This window comes from Schistocerca serialis, chromosome 5 (genome assembly GCF_023864345.2).
Source record: "Schistocerca serialis cubense isolate TAMUIC-IGC-003099 chromosome 5, iqSchSeri2.2, whole genome shotgun sequence".
In the NCBI taxonomy this organism is placed as follows: Eukaryota; Metazoa; Arthropoda; class Insecta; order Orthoptera; family Acrididae; genus Schistocerca; species Schistocerca serialis.
Window position 1 is genome coordinate 27,110,269 of NC_064642.1, and position 18,516 is coordinate 27,128,784.

Here is an 18,516-nt window from a genome sequence, read left to right on the forward strand (position 1 = left end):
GAAAGATAATTCTGTTTGTGGATTATCTCCCCCCTAGGCAAACAATTACTGGAGAATACTATGCTAACCTCCTGGATGAATTGCAACAAAAGATACGTGAAGAAATACCAGGTTTAGCAAGGAAGAAAGTCATCTTCCATCAAGGCAATGCACACCTGCGCACACATGCCTTCGCAATGGCAAAATTACATGAACTAAGATATGAATTGTTGCCACACCTGCCTTATTCACCTGGTATGGCTCCATCAGACTTCCATCTCTTCCGAAAACTGAACTTTCTTTTTGTTGGATGAAGATTCACTTCAAACAAAGAACTGATAGAGTTGACAACTATTTTGCAGGCCTGGAGGAAGCTCATGATTGAGATGGGATCAAAGCACTGGAACATTGTTGGACCAAGTGCATTAATCTACAAGGAGACTACATTGAAAAATAAAAAAAGTTTCAATGATGTAAGTACTTTTTTTCCATTCTGTTCCGAGAACTTTTCATAGCGCCCTCGTACTTCAACTTTGGAGTAATTTTCCAGTTGGCACCCCATTTCACTGTGATTCAACTGTTATCTGTTCTGAGGCAGAACTGTCTCTGCAAGAAACACAGAACTTGTATACTCTTCTAACGTTTCAACAATGTCCCACTCTTGTAGTGCAATGCTTTTAGAGTAGGACAACGCATGCAAGTTATTCCATTAAAGAGAGGGCCACAGGTGAAGGCAAGCCATATCATAAATCAATTTTGTTGTAACCACTTCATAACTGCAATGTGTGCGTAACCAACAGCAAGACATACATTTACTGAAAGGCCACTGCCAAACTATGGAAGAAGGCAACTTTGAATAGATGTCTGAATTTCAATAGCTGCTTCTCGGTTGTAGCCCTCTTTGATATTTCTGACCAACCCAGGCTTCTCTGAATCATATGGTCCCACAATCCTTGTGACCTTGCTAACAGTCATATCCTCAAACTCCTTGGCCCCCTATTCCTGTTCCAACTACGGACAGGTCACAGTTATGTGCTCCCTATTTCAAATTATTTTCTGATGTTACATTACTTTATTACATTATACATTGTATTACATATTACATAATATTGTCAAAAATTGGTTGTTTTCTCTGTTAAACTATATTGTGAGTGGGCTGCTGCTACCATTTTAACGTCCTATCCTCACCCCCAACCCTTGCCTGCATGTAATCCTGTAAGAAAATGTCCGCATATTTTGTCTCGTATGAGCAAGCAATATTTGTCAAGTGTTCCCACTATCTTCCCCCCCCCACCCCCCAAACTCCATATCACCTGTGTCTTGCCCATCAATTGATCATTTTACACGCTCTTGTGGTAAGTGATTATCTTTTCCAATACCACTGTTTCTGCTTCACTAATGCATTTCTATTCTAGTATGCATTAGAACACAAAAAGCAGACAAACAGCATAGACAAAAAAATTTCACATTTTATCTCAAGTCAAAGCATTTCTTTTTACTGAGTTAAATGTTCTTACAACGGAGGTAACAATATGTTGTTGAGCGAATTATATTCTTGCGTAGCTCAGTTAACAGAGCAGCAAAATATACATACACCATAAAAATTATAGCTGGTATGGACTAATAAAACAAGAGGCATCAGTCATCAAAGTTATGATGAAGATAATGTGAGTACAAATGATTTATAATACAATGGTTTATTTGAGATAAATAATCAATAATGTGATATGAAACACACTCTTACAGAGTTTACTTACTTGACTACATCATTAAAGACAAAAAATACACTAGTCAACAATAACAGCATGGTCAGTGCATAGACAGTTCTCACGTGTGCACATTTGATGAGAGCGTGTTGGTCGCAGTTCTCATGGAAACACTCTTTCGTTACTCCTTGTTCAAAGGAGTACTTCAAGGGTGTTTGAAATACACCTGGAAAGTATTTTGTGTAGCGCATCGAAAAAATGCAAATTTGATTAAGTTGTAGAATCGTGCTACCAAAAACTGGAAATACACAAATGACTGAAGGCATAAGGAGTGTTCTTTATGTCACATGTTAACGTCATTGTCAAAATATACCATAATTGTATCTGTGCTAAATTTCGCAAAATTTTTGTATGCACAGAAGAAGAAAAAAATCGGCAGGTGGTACAGTGCCTGTGCACTTTGCTAGAATGAGTTTCTTGATGAGTTCAATGACTTTAGGAACTGTAGAGTTGTATAGTTCATCATCTCTACTGGCTGTCCCGGAGTCAACTACGAGAAAGGCTTCAGTTTTTCCTATTATATCTGGCCACATTACTTGTTCTAGAAAAAACTTTTAAATCCCTCTTCATCTTATTAGCGTATTCAGTACATTTATATTTGCAGGAAAATGGCCAGTCAACTTTGATACAAGGACATACAATTGAGGTAGCAGCACTCCATCCACCACAATCCCAGGCATTATCATATAAGAGTGTGTGTTTGCCGCTATGGATCCAACTGCAACACAGACATGCTTACTTCCCTTCACTGCGAGAGTCCATCCAGATTGTAACTCTTCATCAAATATCCATTGGTAAGCATTAATTACTTGAGCTGGTCACAGACTTTTTCCTTAATGAGAGACTTGATTTCTCTCCGAACTGATAAGCTTTTTGTTGAATATCTGTACGCCTTCAACCAACCGACTGCTAACTTTGTGGGTTATTTTGCGACAGATAATTTTATTCCTACATTTAAATTTATTTACCCCCGAGTTGGTAGCTTTGAACTGCAGTGAATTGGGAGGGTCACTTCCTGTCTTTATTTTCAGTGTCCACAGTCCCAATGTGTGGTCATGTATTACTGTGTCTTCCTGTCTCTATGCTATAAAATGATCATATAATTCACAATTTATCACATCCTGGAGAACTTTTGGGTTTGACGAATGATGTTTCAGCCTGTTTTCAAAGTTTTGTAGCACAGTCTTGCTCTTTATTTTCCTTTTCTGTGCCAACACGGTTGTAATTTTCAGCACAGTGTCACATCATGCTAATCCAGGATGACACATATGGGGAAGATCAACATTTCCAGCTTTTCCTTTGGTTGTTTTGTCCATATCTTGTACGCATCAGCCAGATATCCATCTGGAAACTTGATTCGTTTCCTCATAGGTGATGGCTGATAAGATGAACTACTGATTCCTTGGAAATCCACAGGTGAACCTGGAAACCCACCACTTGTGACGTTGCTTTGTCCCTCACTGCCATGACATTAATTTTCTTCATCTGATGTCTCTTCCATCTCGTACCACTTCATGTCAAAATGTAGTAACCTTTGCTGTTAGAGCATCCTCTTCTGTCAACTGTTGCTTTATTTGTTCAAATATAACATGCTCTTCTCTTGCAAGTATATCAGCTACAATACCTAAGTACTCCACCAACAGTTTCACGACAACTACCTGTCTCATTGTTCAGGGTGAAACACTTGTTAACTCTGCAACACACTTCCACACCACAAAAATAATCTGATCTACTCTAAAAGTAAACACAAATCCATATGACATATTGTGGCCACTGTACTGTTCACAGAGTGAGACGTACATGAAGGGCTTTAATAGACAGGGGTAACCTATTACTGCCCCACTTATTCCTCCCTCTCCTGTCAACACTGTTGCAGCATAGCTTTACAGAGTTTTTCTTTCTAGTCAGTAACAAAACAAAAATAGTTTTGTTCTATTCTTTGCCACAACTACTGTGACCTATTGTTACTTTTAACTATTTCTTGCAGATATAAATTAAGAAAAATTTCCTCGATTAATATCACACAAGCAGTCCAACATTATTGGGAGCCAGCAATTTATATAACAACAGTGTCTTTTGACTTCCCCAATCTTTTCATTCACAGTGGGACCCACAAAAAAGTATCTGAAAGTTCAGTTAGTTAGTGAAAGTAAAAACAAAGAGCTCAGTATCTGTTTACATTTGACCGCAGTCTTAAATTATAGCAGAAGTGATTACATGTAAAGTATTGGATGCAACTAGATTTAAAATGTTTGTGGTTCATACCTTTTGATGATGTGCTGCCAACAATGGTGGTGCTAACTTCCATATCATCTTTCATACGGCCTGTATCAACAACAATAACATTGGAGCCTGTGACTCCTTGACCATAAGTGCCGAGACGGTTATGGCCAACAGCTCCATTTCCTGATAATGGAGCTGCAACTATTGTAGAGGTCGCTGGTGGTGAATGTCCAGCCACAGAGTTGGGAACATTTTCACTCATCTTCTGGCCAGTCTTTCGTTGAATAGCAATAACTGGCCCATCAACCTTAGTGATAGTAATGCCAGGTGGCAGCTTAAGGTTTTCAAGACTGAAGGATTGTGATCCATTGTCATTGTTAGTTGCTGAATTTGAAACAGTCTGGTCTGACCTCACAGTCTTACTTGCAGTGCGAGAAATGTTCACAGTCGGTGAAGTATCCACAGAACAATTATCCCAAGAAAATCTATCAGAACAACTATTTTCACCAGCAATAAGTGCGACAGAAGATGCAATATTTTTATTAGATGTGTTTTTACATGTGTTTTCAGATGAACTTCCAGATGTTTTGTCTGGAACATTTTTAGAAACTGTATCTGCAGCCCGATTACTAGAAGTGTTGTTTCGACTTGTACCATTCGAGTTACCGTTTCCTTTGTTTTTCTTCTTCTTTCCAGTTGAGCTAGTACTGTTGCTGTTACTGTTGCCACTGTTACCACTGATTTTGCTATTGCTGTTCTGGCCTGTGCTATTTTTACTGTTCAAGCTGTTGTTTGCCGAATTTTTATTAACATTATTGTTAGTACCACCTGTTTTATTGTTACTGGAAGCAGTCTTGCCATTAACACTGGACTTATTTTTAGAGTTCTGTGCAAGATTTTCTTGGTTTGTCTGCCGTGTAGTCTCCTGCGACTGGCAAACTGAAACACACAAAAAACATTAGATTAGATACTCAATAAAAGATAACACCTCACACACTTTGTATGTCATAAATTGGATTTTAATATGAAATCTGGTAGAGATGTGAAAACTGAATGGACATTACAAATCCGGCATTCACTGCCACATCTGTACACTCAAGTTAAACATGGATATTTCAGAGCACACCGTGGCTCACTTAGCTACTATCTCTCCTACGCTTTTGAGAAGACTGGTGATCCCCAGCCTGCCACCTAAACAGTGGACAGCTTGCACAGAAAGTAAGAATAATTCTGAGCCACAATGTTCTTAGGTCTCAAACTGGACAAAAATTTTAACCAGAATCAAAGACAACTGAGCAAAAAATATTTATAGCCTAACTTTGCAACAGAAACATCAAACAAGGCTAGAGTGACATTAAATCAATTGCCAAGTGTAAAATAATTTGAGCAAATATAAGAGATATGTGAAGAGAAGTGGTTAACCTCACGAAGTTTCATGTTATTCACTGTTTAGAAATTTCCAGCACAATATTATAAAGGTCTGAAAATCTGATTTTATTACACAAGAAAACTGAGAATCCCTGAATTCCCAACACAAGAAAAATTTTAAAGTTTCCTCCTTTTTAATCATTTATGCCCAGGCAGTGTAGTATTTGTGAATCCAAATGATGAATATCTGGGAACAATTATTGATGCTAAATTAGGAAACAACAAGTGAATAAACATAGAACTCAGTTCTGTAATGATGCCTCTTTGGTGGAAAAGTGTAATCAGTCTGTGCAATATGTACCAAACAACAATGACAATGCTTGAAGGAGATAGCTTTGCATTTAATTACTGACTGTATTTGCTATTAACATACTGCACTGGTTATAGGTCAATGTTTACAAGATATTTGTATTTCAATTTAAGTTATTAATTTAAGAATTTTATCTTACTAAGCAATTAGTCACGTTGCATATCATCAGATTTGTGAATCAGCCCCCAACCCCAAAATAAAGATCAACAAACTGATTTATACAATGGTGTAATAGAACGTATTAAGGGAAAACAAAACAATATCTAACAGAGGATGTAAAAGTAGGAGGATGAGGATAGGAGGAGGACATGAAAAAAGAAGTATTATTACAGTAAAGATTACATTACGAGTTTCCACAGATTTTTGCAAAGTAAATGACTATCTGTTCTATTATTTGCCAGCCAATATTAGTCTCCTATAACACAGTCCTTGTGCAACCAACATGGTTTATCTTAATTCGTAAACAAAAGTCAGTTGCCTTGTTCTAAGAACATGAACAAAACACAGGAAGAAACAGGATAAGAGAAGAATGAAAGAGGAGGAGAAGACAAAAGACGGGGTGGGGGGGGGGGGGAGGGGGGAGAAGGAGGAAAAGCTGGGGGTGGGGTGAGAAGGGAACATATGGCAAAAGGAAGCAGTTGAGGGTAGGTATTGCAAGACAAAGGGCAAGGGTAATGGTAAGGTGGAGAAGAAGCACAAGATGGGGTAGGGTAGTGTAATACATATTCGGAAGGCTAGGGAAGAGAAAATGGGGTGGTCATTAGTTATGATTTTAACATCACGTCAAAAGTTTAAAAATGCAAACAGTGGAAAAGGCTGAAACCTTAATAACACACTAAATGATCACTAACTAGAAATAAAAAAAAGAGAGATGTGTAATGGTGAAGACAACGAATTAAAAAAATGTGAAAGATTAATTTGACATAATGGCATACAAAGTTAACGTAAGTTTAATGACTACATAAACAATAGCAGGGACTGTGAAACATAAAAGCCACAATTATCCCTAAACTATTAATAAAAATACTTCAGTAAAACAAGGCAGCAAACAGGTCCAAATACATAACACTTCTAATAGCTACACTGAAAACAATCAGCGAGCAGAGGAAAAGATGTATATAACTGTTTAAAGAAGTATTTTGTATTCAAGGTGCCTTGTGGCCTTCATATGATTGTTAAATGACTTTTTATTTGTATATATAGGCAAGGCTGCTTGTTTTAAAGTTATGGATTCACAGACAGACATTCATCCATGCAGCCTCCAAACATCAACATCAAAATTTTAATTAATTTTAAACTGGCTCCACTACAGTGTAATAAAAGTTGTGTAACTAGTGTCAATCAGATACCTTTAAGCAGTAAAATGAAATATTGTTGTGGTCTTCAGTCTGAAGACTGGTTTGAGGCAGCTCTCTATGCTGGTCTATCCAGTGCAAGGCCTCTTCATCTCTGCGTAACTACTGCAACCCACATTTGTTTGAACCCACTTCCTGTATTCAAGCCTTGGTCTCCCTCTGCAATTTTTGCTCGCCACACTTCCCACCTATATCAAAACAACAATCCCTTGATGCCTCAGAATGTTTCCTATCAATCTATCCCTTCTTAAAGAGGGCACATTGAGTCGTGGGCAGGTGCAGGTACAATAAAAAACGGTTCCACATTGGGTTTTTGGCCAAAACACACACACACACACACACACACACACACACAAGCAGGCATACCTCACATACACATGACCCACTATCTCTGGCCACTAAACCCAGAATGCAACTCTTGCATTGAACAAAAGCAGCAAACCAGAGTGGAGCAGTGAAGGGGGAGGAATAGCAGGGTACAGGTGGGGAGAAAGAAGACTGCTGTATAGCGGAGTGGGTAGGGACCAGACAGCAGCAGGACAAGACAGCCACAAACAATGTATGGAGGCTGTGGGGGAGGAGGAAGTAGAGGAACAAGAAAGGGGAAACGATCAGTGAGTCTGCTGGCAGGGAGTGACACACAATGAGGGTGAGGGACACGAATGAATTGGGAGGAGGTGATAGGACAGAGGGGCAGAAACTGTTGGGTGAAGGGTGTGGGGACAATAGGTCATTGTAGGTTGAAGCCAGGATAATTTTGGGAGCACAGAATGCCTTATAAGGGTGATTCCTATCTGCACAGTTAAGAAAAGCTGGGAAATCAAGCATATTATGTTCAACTGCAAATTGTGCCATGGGTGGTCCATTTGCTCTTGGCCACAGTTTGGCAGTTGCCTTTCTTCCTTGTGGGCAACTGGTTGGTGGTCATACCAATATAAGTAGTTGTACAATTATTGCAGAAGAGCTCATGTATGACATGGCTGCTTTCACATATTCCCTGGCCTCTGCTGGGGTAGGATACCCTCGTGACAGGCTAACTGCCAAAGAATAGATCACCCCAAATTTCACAGTATACCAAAGCAAACAAACGAGCATTTTTGAGAACTTTCGTAAGTTACCACTGCCCTGTGCATATCTGATTTGTAGTAAACTGGTGTTTATGATATAGTAACTGTAGCAGATATTGTAATTAACATACTGTGTTACATTAACTTTCTCTTAAAGAGAAGTATACCCTACACTCATCATAAATTAACTCTATTTTCAAGTTTCCTAACAACTATAAGTAACCCCAAAAAGTTTTAGGAAACTAGTAATTTTCAGCACAAGTTTCTTTGTTGCCTTAACAGAAATCTTGTTTTGTGTGTTTACTTCAATTCCTATACGTAATTATATGAATATAATAGAGGGAAACATTCCACGTGGGAAAAATACATCTAAAAACACAGATGATGTGACTTACCGAACGAAAGTGCTGGCAGGTCGATAGACACACAAACAGACACATACATACACACACACAAAATTCAAGCTTTCGCAACAAACTGTTGCCTCATCAGAAAAGAGGGAAGGAGAGGGAAAGAAGAAAGGATGTGGGTTTTAAGGGAGAGGGTAAGGAGTCATTCCAATCCCGGGAGCGGAGCTGTTGCCATTTCTCTTATGTGTTACCATGATTTGCCTTATGTTTGAACTGCCGATGATTAATGGAGCGCTGCCCTTTTGCATTTGCGTCTACTACATCTACATCTACATCTGCATTTATACTCCGCAAGCCACCCAACGGTGTGTGGCGGAGGGCACTTTACGTGCCACTGTCATTACCTCCCTTTCCTGTTCCAGTCGCGTATGGTTCGTGGGAAGAACGACTGTCTGAAAGCCTCCGTGTGCGGTCTAATCTCTCTAATTTTACATTCGTGATCTCCTCGGGAGGTATAAGTAAGGGGAAGCAATATATTTGATACCTCATCCAGAAACGCACCCTCTCGAAACCTGGCGAGCAAGCTACACCGCGATGCAGAGCGCCTCTCTTGCAGAGTCTGCCACTTGAGTTTGTTAAACATCTCCGTAACGCTATCACGGTTACCAAATAACCCTGTGACGAAACGCGCCGCTCTTCTTTGGATCTTCTCTATCTCCTCTGTCAACCCGATCTGGTACGGATCCCACACTGATGAGCAATACTCAAGTATAGGTCGAACGAGTGTTTTGTAAGCCACCTCCTTTGTTGATGGACTACATTTTCTAAGGACTCTCCCAATGAATCTCAACCTGGTACCCGCCCTACCAACAATTAATTTTATATGATCATTCCACTTCAAATCGTTCCGCACGCATACTCCCAGATATTTTACAGAAGTAACTGCTACCAGTGTATGTTCCGCTATCATATAATCATACAATAAAGGATCCTTCTTTCTATGTATTCGCAATAAATTACATTTGTCTATGTTAAGGGTCAGTTTCCACTCCCTGCACCAAGTGCCTATCCGCTGCAGATCTTCCTGCACATCGCTCCAATTTTCTAATGCTGCAACTTCTCTGTATACTACAGCATCATCCGCGAAAAGCCGCATGGAACTTCCGACACTATCTACTAGGTCATTTATATATATTGTGAAAAGCAATGGTCCCATAACACTCCCCTGTGGCACGCCAGAGGTTACTTTAACGTCTGTAGACGTCTCTCCATTGATAACAACATGCTGTGTTCTGTTTGCTAAAAACTCTTCAATACAGCCACACAGCTGGTCTGATATTCCGTAGGCTCTTACTTTATCAGGTGACAGTGCGGAACTGTATCGAACGCCTTCCGGAAGTCAAGAAAAATAGCATCTACCTGGGAGCCTGTATCTAATATTTTCTGGGTCTCATGAACAAATAAAGCGAGTTGGGTCTCGCACGATCGCTGTTTCCGGAATCCATGTTCCTCTACAGACTTGCGGTACACGGCTGTTAGAAGGGGGGCAAGTTCTTTCGCGTACTCTGTGTAGAATCGAATTGGTATCCCGTCAGGTCCAGTGGACTTTCCTCTGTTGAGTGATTCCAGTTGCTTTTCTATTCCTTGGACACTTATTTCGATGTCAGCCATTTTTCGTTTATGCCTGGGGCTTCATTCAACATGTTGAAGAGGCTATTCCAGCAGCTACTGAGGGAACAACAACCAACTGCAGATTGTGGCGCATGTCGGAACAAATGGTGCCTGTCGTCTGCGCTACGATGTCATTCTTGGGTCATTTCAGCGACTTGCAAGAAGGTTGAGAAAACCAGCCTTGAGCAAGGAGTTTCCACGAAGCTCACAATCTGCAGCATTGTCCCCAAAACTGATCGTGGCCTTTTGGTTCCGAGTCAAGCGGAGGAACTGAACCAGAGACTTCGAAAGTTCTGTCACAAGGTGGGCAGCGACTTCCTCGACTTGCGCCATAGGTCTAAGAAGTGTACACGTAGCTGACTGTGTGTGGGGTGCACACAAGGTTTTTTTTTAGACTACGTGACTCTCCATCCAGTCCAGATAATGATAGCTGTAAGAAACCCAGAAGTATCAGTGTAAGATAAAAAGAAATGCCTTCCACAGGTGAAAAGATTAAAATTCTAGTGGTTATCTGCTAAAGCATTCACAACAAAGTGCCAGAATTTGAAGTGCTCTTGAAAAGCACTGAAGCTCACAAAATACCATGTACAGAAAGCTCGTTTAAATCTGAAATTGATAGCATTGAGATTGTGGGGGGAAATTTAATAGTACATAGGAAAATTGGAAATGGAGATGGTGTATCTGTCACAGTTGACAAGAAACTGAAATCCACTGAGATAGAAATTGAAGTTGCATGTGTGACTGCTTGGGAAAGACTCAGTAACAGTAGTGGTCATAAAATGGTAACTGTGTCCTTCCATCATCCACCAAACTCATATCCTAATATAACCAGAAACTGCAGAGAAAATCTCAGTTCACGCAGTTCCCTAATCATATTGTAATCATTGGTGGAGACTTTAATAATCCAACAAATAATTGGAAAAACTGCAGTGTTGTTAGTGGTAGGCATGGTAAGCATACTGTGAAACATTACTAAATGTCTTCTCTGAAAACTACCTAGAATAGATGGTTAGGAACCCCACTCATAATGGAAATCTATTGAATCTAATGGCAACAAACAGACCTGACCTCTCTGAGGATGTCCACATCGAAACTGATATCAGTGATGATGATGATGCTGCTGTGCAAACAATGATTACCAAAGTACAAACAACAACTAAAGCAAGCAGAAAGTTCAGTAAAGTAAATGAAAAATTAGCAGTGTGATATCTCAATCAGGAACATGACTAGTAAGTGGTACAATGACATATATCCTCTGCTGTTCATTTCAGAGTGGTTTGCAAGGTCTAGATGTAGATGTGCAGGGCATCATAGGGGTGAGGAGGAAATTGATTCAAGGGACAGGTTCTGGGAAGGATCTAAGCTTTAAGCAAGAATTGGAGGGTGTATTGCTGTTCTGGGATCAGATCACTAAGGCAGAGTTTATAGATGGAGTCAGACAATCGGCAGATGCTTTTGTCAGGTAGTCACTTTGATTCATAATGACAGTGGTGGAACCTTTGTCTGCAGGTAAGACGATTTGGTCAGGACCTGTTTTGAGGCTGTGTATGGCTGTTCTTTCTTCTGCTAAAAGGATGGTGTTCTTAGGAAGGGACCTGCGGAAAGGACGGTGAGGGTGAGTTGGAGGTAAGGAATTCACCACCCCCACAACCTCCCAATGCTGTGCCTGGCAGCCTTGTCCTGCTACCATCTAGTTCTCACACACTCTACCAGAAAATGCTCCTCTCTCCTCCAACCTGTACCCTGCTATCCTTTCCCCTTCCCCCGTACCATTTCTTTCGAGGCTGCTGCTTACATTCAGAGATAGCCAACGCGCGCGCGCGCGTGTGTGTGTGTGTGTGTGTGTGTGTGTGTGTGTGTGTGTGTGTTTTTCTGATTAATGCTTTGGGTGAACGTTCAATGTGTAACAGTCTTTTCATTCTGCCTGTTTGCAACTCAATTTGTCATCTTTACAGCAAGTAGCAATCTATGCTTTTCATAATATTGCTGATATTCCAACCTGAGCTTTCAGTTAGTTAATCTATCCCTTTTTGTAGTCCATGGCCATGGCATGTGGGACATAAATTTGTTTCAGTACCTCCTCAGTGCTTATGGAATCTACTGATCTAATCTACGGTGTTTTTCTACAGTGCACTTTTCAAAAGCTTCTATTCTCTTCTTGTCTGAACTGCTTATTGTCCACAATTCACTTCCATGTACAATTACACTGTAAATGAATATGTACTTTCTACAGATGTAGAAAATTATGAAATCAACAATTTTATTATTAGGAAACAGAGCTCTGCCATTAATCATTCTTTTACAATCCCATTAAAGTTCTGTAGTTACCGGCAATGCACTTAAATACTACTACAAAAAGTTAGCTGTGATGCATGGTTGCCAGGAAAAAGAGTATCGGTCTTACATCTTATTTGATAGGACGTAAGAGCAGTACTTCTTGTTAGACTTTTTACATCTGGGATAAAAAAAGAAAAAGCGCAATCGTGTTACGTTAAGTCTGGGCATGTATGTGCAAGAAGTTAACAAATGAAGCATGCAAGCTGCACAAAATATACAATCTGTTAATGAAGATTACCAGACTCCAGCCCTCACCAAATTTGGAAGACCTACCAACATTCACTTTCCTATATGTAGCTCTTCTTCATGAAAGAGCTAAACACTTAAAGAGTTTTTTTTCTGTCAGAGGTGGGCTTTCATTTTCCTGGAGTAATCCCTAACCCATTCTGAGTAAACTACAAGTTTGGTATAATTTATGAACAATGAAGCTTCTCACTGCTAGGTTTGTAAGTGTTCGCTGCTGGATCTATGGCACTCAAAAAGTTGTCACTAAATTAATGCAAAATAAATGTGATTAAAATGAGAAACTACAAACTATACAGAAAAAAACATAAGTTACAACTTGAATCATTCCCCCTCATATTTACTCACATTCATTCACACAATCATAGCTATTATAAATAAGGTAAAACCACAAAATAGCTTGTTCTAAAACCTGGACAGAAATACAAAGAGAAAAAAAATTTCAGCGAAGTATGGCTGGCTAACCAGTTACAAAAAGCTTGCATATGCCTGCTATTCTGACGACACACAAAAGTCTATTGACATATAATTTCAGAAACAGTTTTTACATTTCACACAATCTTAAAGGTTGTGCCACACTTGTTTAATCATCAGTAAAAACAGGAGCTGATTAGATAGTAAATTAAGCCTCTAACCTGCTGTTTGAATATAAAATAGCATCTGCTAAAGTGTGATATGATGAAATGTGTTGCAATACAAGCACAGCATGCTGACAGGGCCTCTTGCTGGACCCAGAAGCCAAATATCTTTACAGAGTGCCCTGTATATGCTCAAGAGAGAATGACTCCATTTTCCCTGAATGAACCTGACCTGTCCAAGTAGTTGCCTTTACCTGATGCACCTTTTGATACTTCATTCGGAGTCACTTTTGTTTCTACTGATACATTCATGACCACTGTACTACAACAGTGCTGTGACAGCATGTTAGCAGAAAGCAAATAGAACTGTGGAATTTTTTGAACACTTTCCTGGTGACTGTACATCTCAACATGCCTACTATCAAGGGCCCACATTCACATTCATGTTTCTTACACAAGATGGCAGCAAGCAGCACTACAGCCACATTACAGGCAGTAAACCAGTTGAGCATTAATAAATTAATATTATCGATTCATGCCAATAACTGAGTACTATACTAAGAAACACCCTATAATGTTATATTTCTCACTTGGCAGCAAGTGTTTATGGTTCTTGCCACTAAAGATAACCTTAATTGTACCCATGTTCTATACAATTGACAGAAGGAGAGTATCTAGTCTTGTATTATTATTTATGGCATTTGAAAATGAATCTTAATAGAAAGCTTGAGACTGAATTTAGCACCTCGGACAGTGACCAAGACTGTGATATTACATTATTGGGTAGCAAAACTGACTACAGTTTGTGAGACGATTGTCATGTACTACCTAGTTGAATGAAATAGAAACATCTACTCTACTACCAACAGCTCCTCCCAGATTTCCATTCTCACGACAACAGGAAAAAACCATAACAAAAATGTAACATCTATCAAATGAGCATGTATGTATATGCACCACTGGGCATGCTTTCTAAAAAAAAATCAAGACACATTACCACTAAAATTCATCTTTAAATTTTAAGAACCTACATGTAAATGGTCAAATGAGTATCTACATTACCAAGAGACTATGCTGGAACCCAGTACCAGATGCAGTTGCCTATCTAATGGCTTCCAGAGGCAACAAAAATTTGAATTCAATATTTAAAAGCTGTCATAATCTACTCATTAAAAGGTATAACCTTATGCTAAAAGTTTAATGCAACAAGACAACTACATGATTAGGAACTGTGTGTTTGTCTTGACTCAGCATATCTAACAGTGTGCAAACACCTAGACTTTATTCATACATTATTTGAGAATGAGAGCACTTTGCAATCGCCAACAAACTTAACACATTTCAAACCATTATTTTTTCAATCTGCCCCCAAACCCCTTCCCACACCCCAAAACACAAAATGATGAAAGGAAAAAAGTTTATCACTTACTGTATTTTCGCTGTACATACAGTCACATTTCAGCATCAGAGATGATGTTTTAATTTATTACTTCTTTACTACTCACTATATTTGCAACACAGTTTACAGACAGTATCCACATACACCAGTGAATGTGCTTGCAAAATCACATCATTGTACGACTCAGTTCACGAGGTATGACACCATAGACAATTGAACGCATGAAACACTTGCTTCTGCTTGAAAAAGGTGTGCAGTGAAACTTCAACGTCAGGCATGACATTTTAATTTACTACTTCTCTATTACCAACTCTATTCACAACACACTTTGCACACAGTATCTACACATATCACTGAATGAACCTGCAAAATTATGTCATTGTACAACGCACAGCAACAACGCAGGGACAGTATGTGGGACTGGGAACTGGCTAGGGATACGGAAACTTTTCTGTATTGATGCAGATGGAAGGAGCAAGGATCCATGGTGGTGCAAAAATGCGAAAAAATACATAAGAAAGTAGAGTTACATCCGAATAATCACGCAAAAATACACCCAAATACGTGTGAAAGTACGAAATGGATGCACAAGGGAGAAAAAGAAATGAAATCTGAGGAAGACGACAATAGTGGAAGGCCAAAACTCACTAAAATTGGCGAGAAGTCACGTATGTCAAAGTAGAGATTAACTAATCAATAATAAATATATGTATATTACTGTGGGTACCAGGTTTGAGGGTGGATAAGCATAGAGAAGGGGGACGGCAGATGTGACTGGATGAGGTGTATTTAGGGGGTGCGGACAGGGATAGAACGGAGAAAGTGTTGGGGGTGGGGAGGGGTTCGTAGTTAGAGATGTAAGATTGTGTGGCATCAGCAAAGTGCGGGAGATAACACGCAAAAATACGGGAACTGATTATATCGGCAGGAGTAATGTGGGACACAAGATGCTGCACCAACAATCAGCGTGGCCTTGAGGCCGTCTGTTGCGTGCGTCCAAGCCCGTTGATACAGTGTGGGTCATAAGTAGAGCGCGCACTGCGGTTCATAAGGCAACAAGAGAAACACAGGAAAGAAAAGAAAGAAGGATGGACATTGAGTATAGCGATGCAAAAGAAAGTAGTTACAAAGGAAAACAGCACAGGGTTAGGATCGAAGAAAAGCTGTCAGGGAAATATCAAACAATGGAAAATCCAGGACGGAATGTAACAATACGAGAGAAGGAAAGTTGCTACTCACCATATAGCGGAAATGCTGAGTCGCGATAGGCACAATAAAAAGATTCACACGACCACAGCTTTCGGCCGTTAAGGCCGTTGTCAGCAGTATACACACACACACACACACACACACACACACACACACACACACACACACACACACACAAGCACGCACGCAACCACGCAAGCACAACTTGCACACACGTCTGCAGTCTCAGAGAGCTGAAACTACACTGCAAGCAGCAGCACCAGTGCATGATGGGAGTGGCGACTGGGTGGGGGTAAGGAGGAGGCTGGGGCGGGGAGGGGGAGGAATAGTATGGTGGGAGTGGCAGACAGTGAAGTGTTGCAGTTTAGACGCAGGGCAGGAGAGAAGGTGCGGATGGGGAGGGGGTAAGTAGCGGAAAGGAGAGAATTCTCTACTTTGACCTTCGTGACTTCTCACCAATTTTAGAGAGTTTTCGCCTTCCACTATCGTCCTCTTCCTCAGATTTCATTTCTTTTTTTCCCGCTTTGTGGATCCATTTCGTACTTTTCACACGTATTTGGGTGTATTTTTGTGTAATTATTTGGACATAATTCTACTTTCTTATGTATCTTTTTGCATTTTTGCATCATCATGGATCCTTGCTCCTTCCATCTGCGTCAATACAGAAAAGTTTCCTTATCCCTAGCCAGATTCTAGTCCCACATACTGTCCCTGCATTGTTGCTTGGCTCATTAAATCCCTCCTAATGGCCTTACCATCAAATTACCCATCTCTGGTTGCCACCCCTCCATCCACAATGACCTCCACCTGTTCAGATTCCACCAATCCTTAGCCCCCACCGACATAGACCTGCAAAACCATATCAACCAAGCCCAATCCTCCTTGCAGTACCTTCTCTCCATCCGCAAAATTCTCCTGCTATGTAATACCAAATTCCTGGAACCCATAACACACATTGAAACTCTTGCCCTGCAGGAACTTAAGCAACATGCACAACGTAACCTCAAAAAGCTCTCCATCCTGCTCATACCCTACTCCCGCCTCAGAGTACCACTGTCCACCACTTCTAAAGCAACCTCCAAACCTTCTCCACGCCCTCATAGCTGACAAACCCTGTCTCGCAGACCTACTACACTTACCCCACCCTCCAAAACTCCCTCCCACCACCACACAGAACTCAAAACCTAAACAGACCCGCAACACAGTCATGAATCTTTCCTCCAGAAGCCTTAGTCCCACAGAAATATCAGTCCTTTCCAAAGGCCTCACCTTTTGCCCCACTCCCAAATTCAACCATGCAGGACTAGTTAAAGATCTTCTCTCCTTCTCCTGGTCCCTACAGTGGAAACACTTCTTCCCCGCCAAGCCGACCAATCAGACTCAACCAAAGACCAATATTGAACCTTACCTAACTCAGTTCACTCCTCCATACAACCGTGATCCACCCCCACTGCCTCCAAACCACCCCCAGTTAACTTTCCAGAATTTCTTATCCTCAAACCTTGCCTCACCATCATTCCCCAAATCCCTCAACATGCATACTAACCTTACATCCGCAGAAAGAACCACAGTCCGCCATCTAAAAACTGATCCCAATCTTATAATTCTACCTGCAGACAAAGGCTCCACCACCGTAGATTTGAACCGCAAGGATTACATGGCAGAAGGACTCCGTCATCTGTCAGATACTTCCACCTACAAACCATGCCACAGTGATCCCATTCCAGCAATCCAGCAGGATCTCCAGTCACTACTCAAATCCTTAGGCCCATCCCAGAACCTCTCCCCAGAGCCCATCTCTCTACTTATCCCTACCAATCCCCACACTCCCACCTTCCACATGCTTCCAAAGTCCATAAACCCAACCACCCTGGACGCCCCATTGTGGCCAGTTACTGTGCCCCCACTGAGAGAATCTCTGCTCTTGTAGACCAACACCTTCAACCTATTACCCAGAACCTATCCTCCTGTATAAAATATACCAACCATTTCCTCGACCGACTCCACAGTTCCTGTCCCTTTACCACACAGTGCCCTGCTCGTCACTATTGACGCCACCTCCCTGTATACTGACATTCCTAATGTCCATGGCCTTACTGCTATCAAACACTACCTTTCCAGACGCCCTATGAATTCCAAACCAACAACCTCCTTCCTAGTCTCCATGAACAACTATATCCTCACCCACAATTACTTCTCCTTTGAAGGCATTACCTACAAACAAATCTGCGGTACGGCTATGGGCACCCGCATGGCACCATCCTATGCTAACCTATTCATGGGGCATCTAGAGGAATCCTTCCTGAAAACCCAGAATCCTAAACCCCTCACCTTGTTCAGACTCATTGATGACATCTTTGCTATCTGGATTGAAGGTGAGGACACCTTATTCACATTCCTCCAGAACCTCAACAACTTCTCCCCCCTTTGCTTCACCCAACAAGACACCTTCCTAGACGTTGACCTCCACCTCAGAGATGGCTACGTCAGTACCTCCGCTGATATCAAACCTACTAACCACCAGCAATACCTCCACTTCGACAGCTGCCACCCATTTCATACCAAGAAGTCCCTTCCGTACAGTCTAGCCACCCATGATCA

General features: G+C 40.8%; 1 protein-coding gene across 3 annotated transcripts in view; it reads right to left on the reverse strand.

The window, feature by feature from the left end:
• Positions 1-18,516, reverse strand: part of LOC126480694 (protein FAM193A-like) — a 227,483-nt gene that overhangs the window by 55,741 nt on the left and 153,226 nt on the right. For all 3 annotated transcript variants that reach the window (XM_050103933.1, XM_050103932.1, XM_050103934.1), the window contains exon 17: positions 4,011-4,907. In XM_050103933.1, coding sequence (XP_049959890.1) covers positions 4,011-4,907 — 897 coding nt within the window. The remainder of the gene's footprint in view (positions 1-4,010; positions 4,908-18,516) is intronic.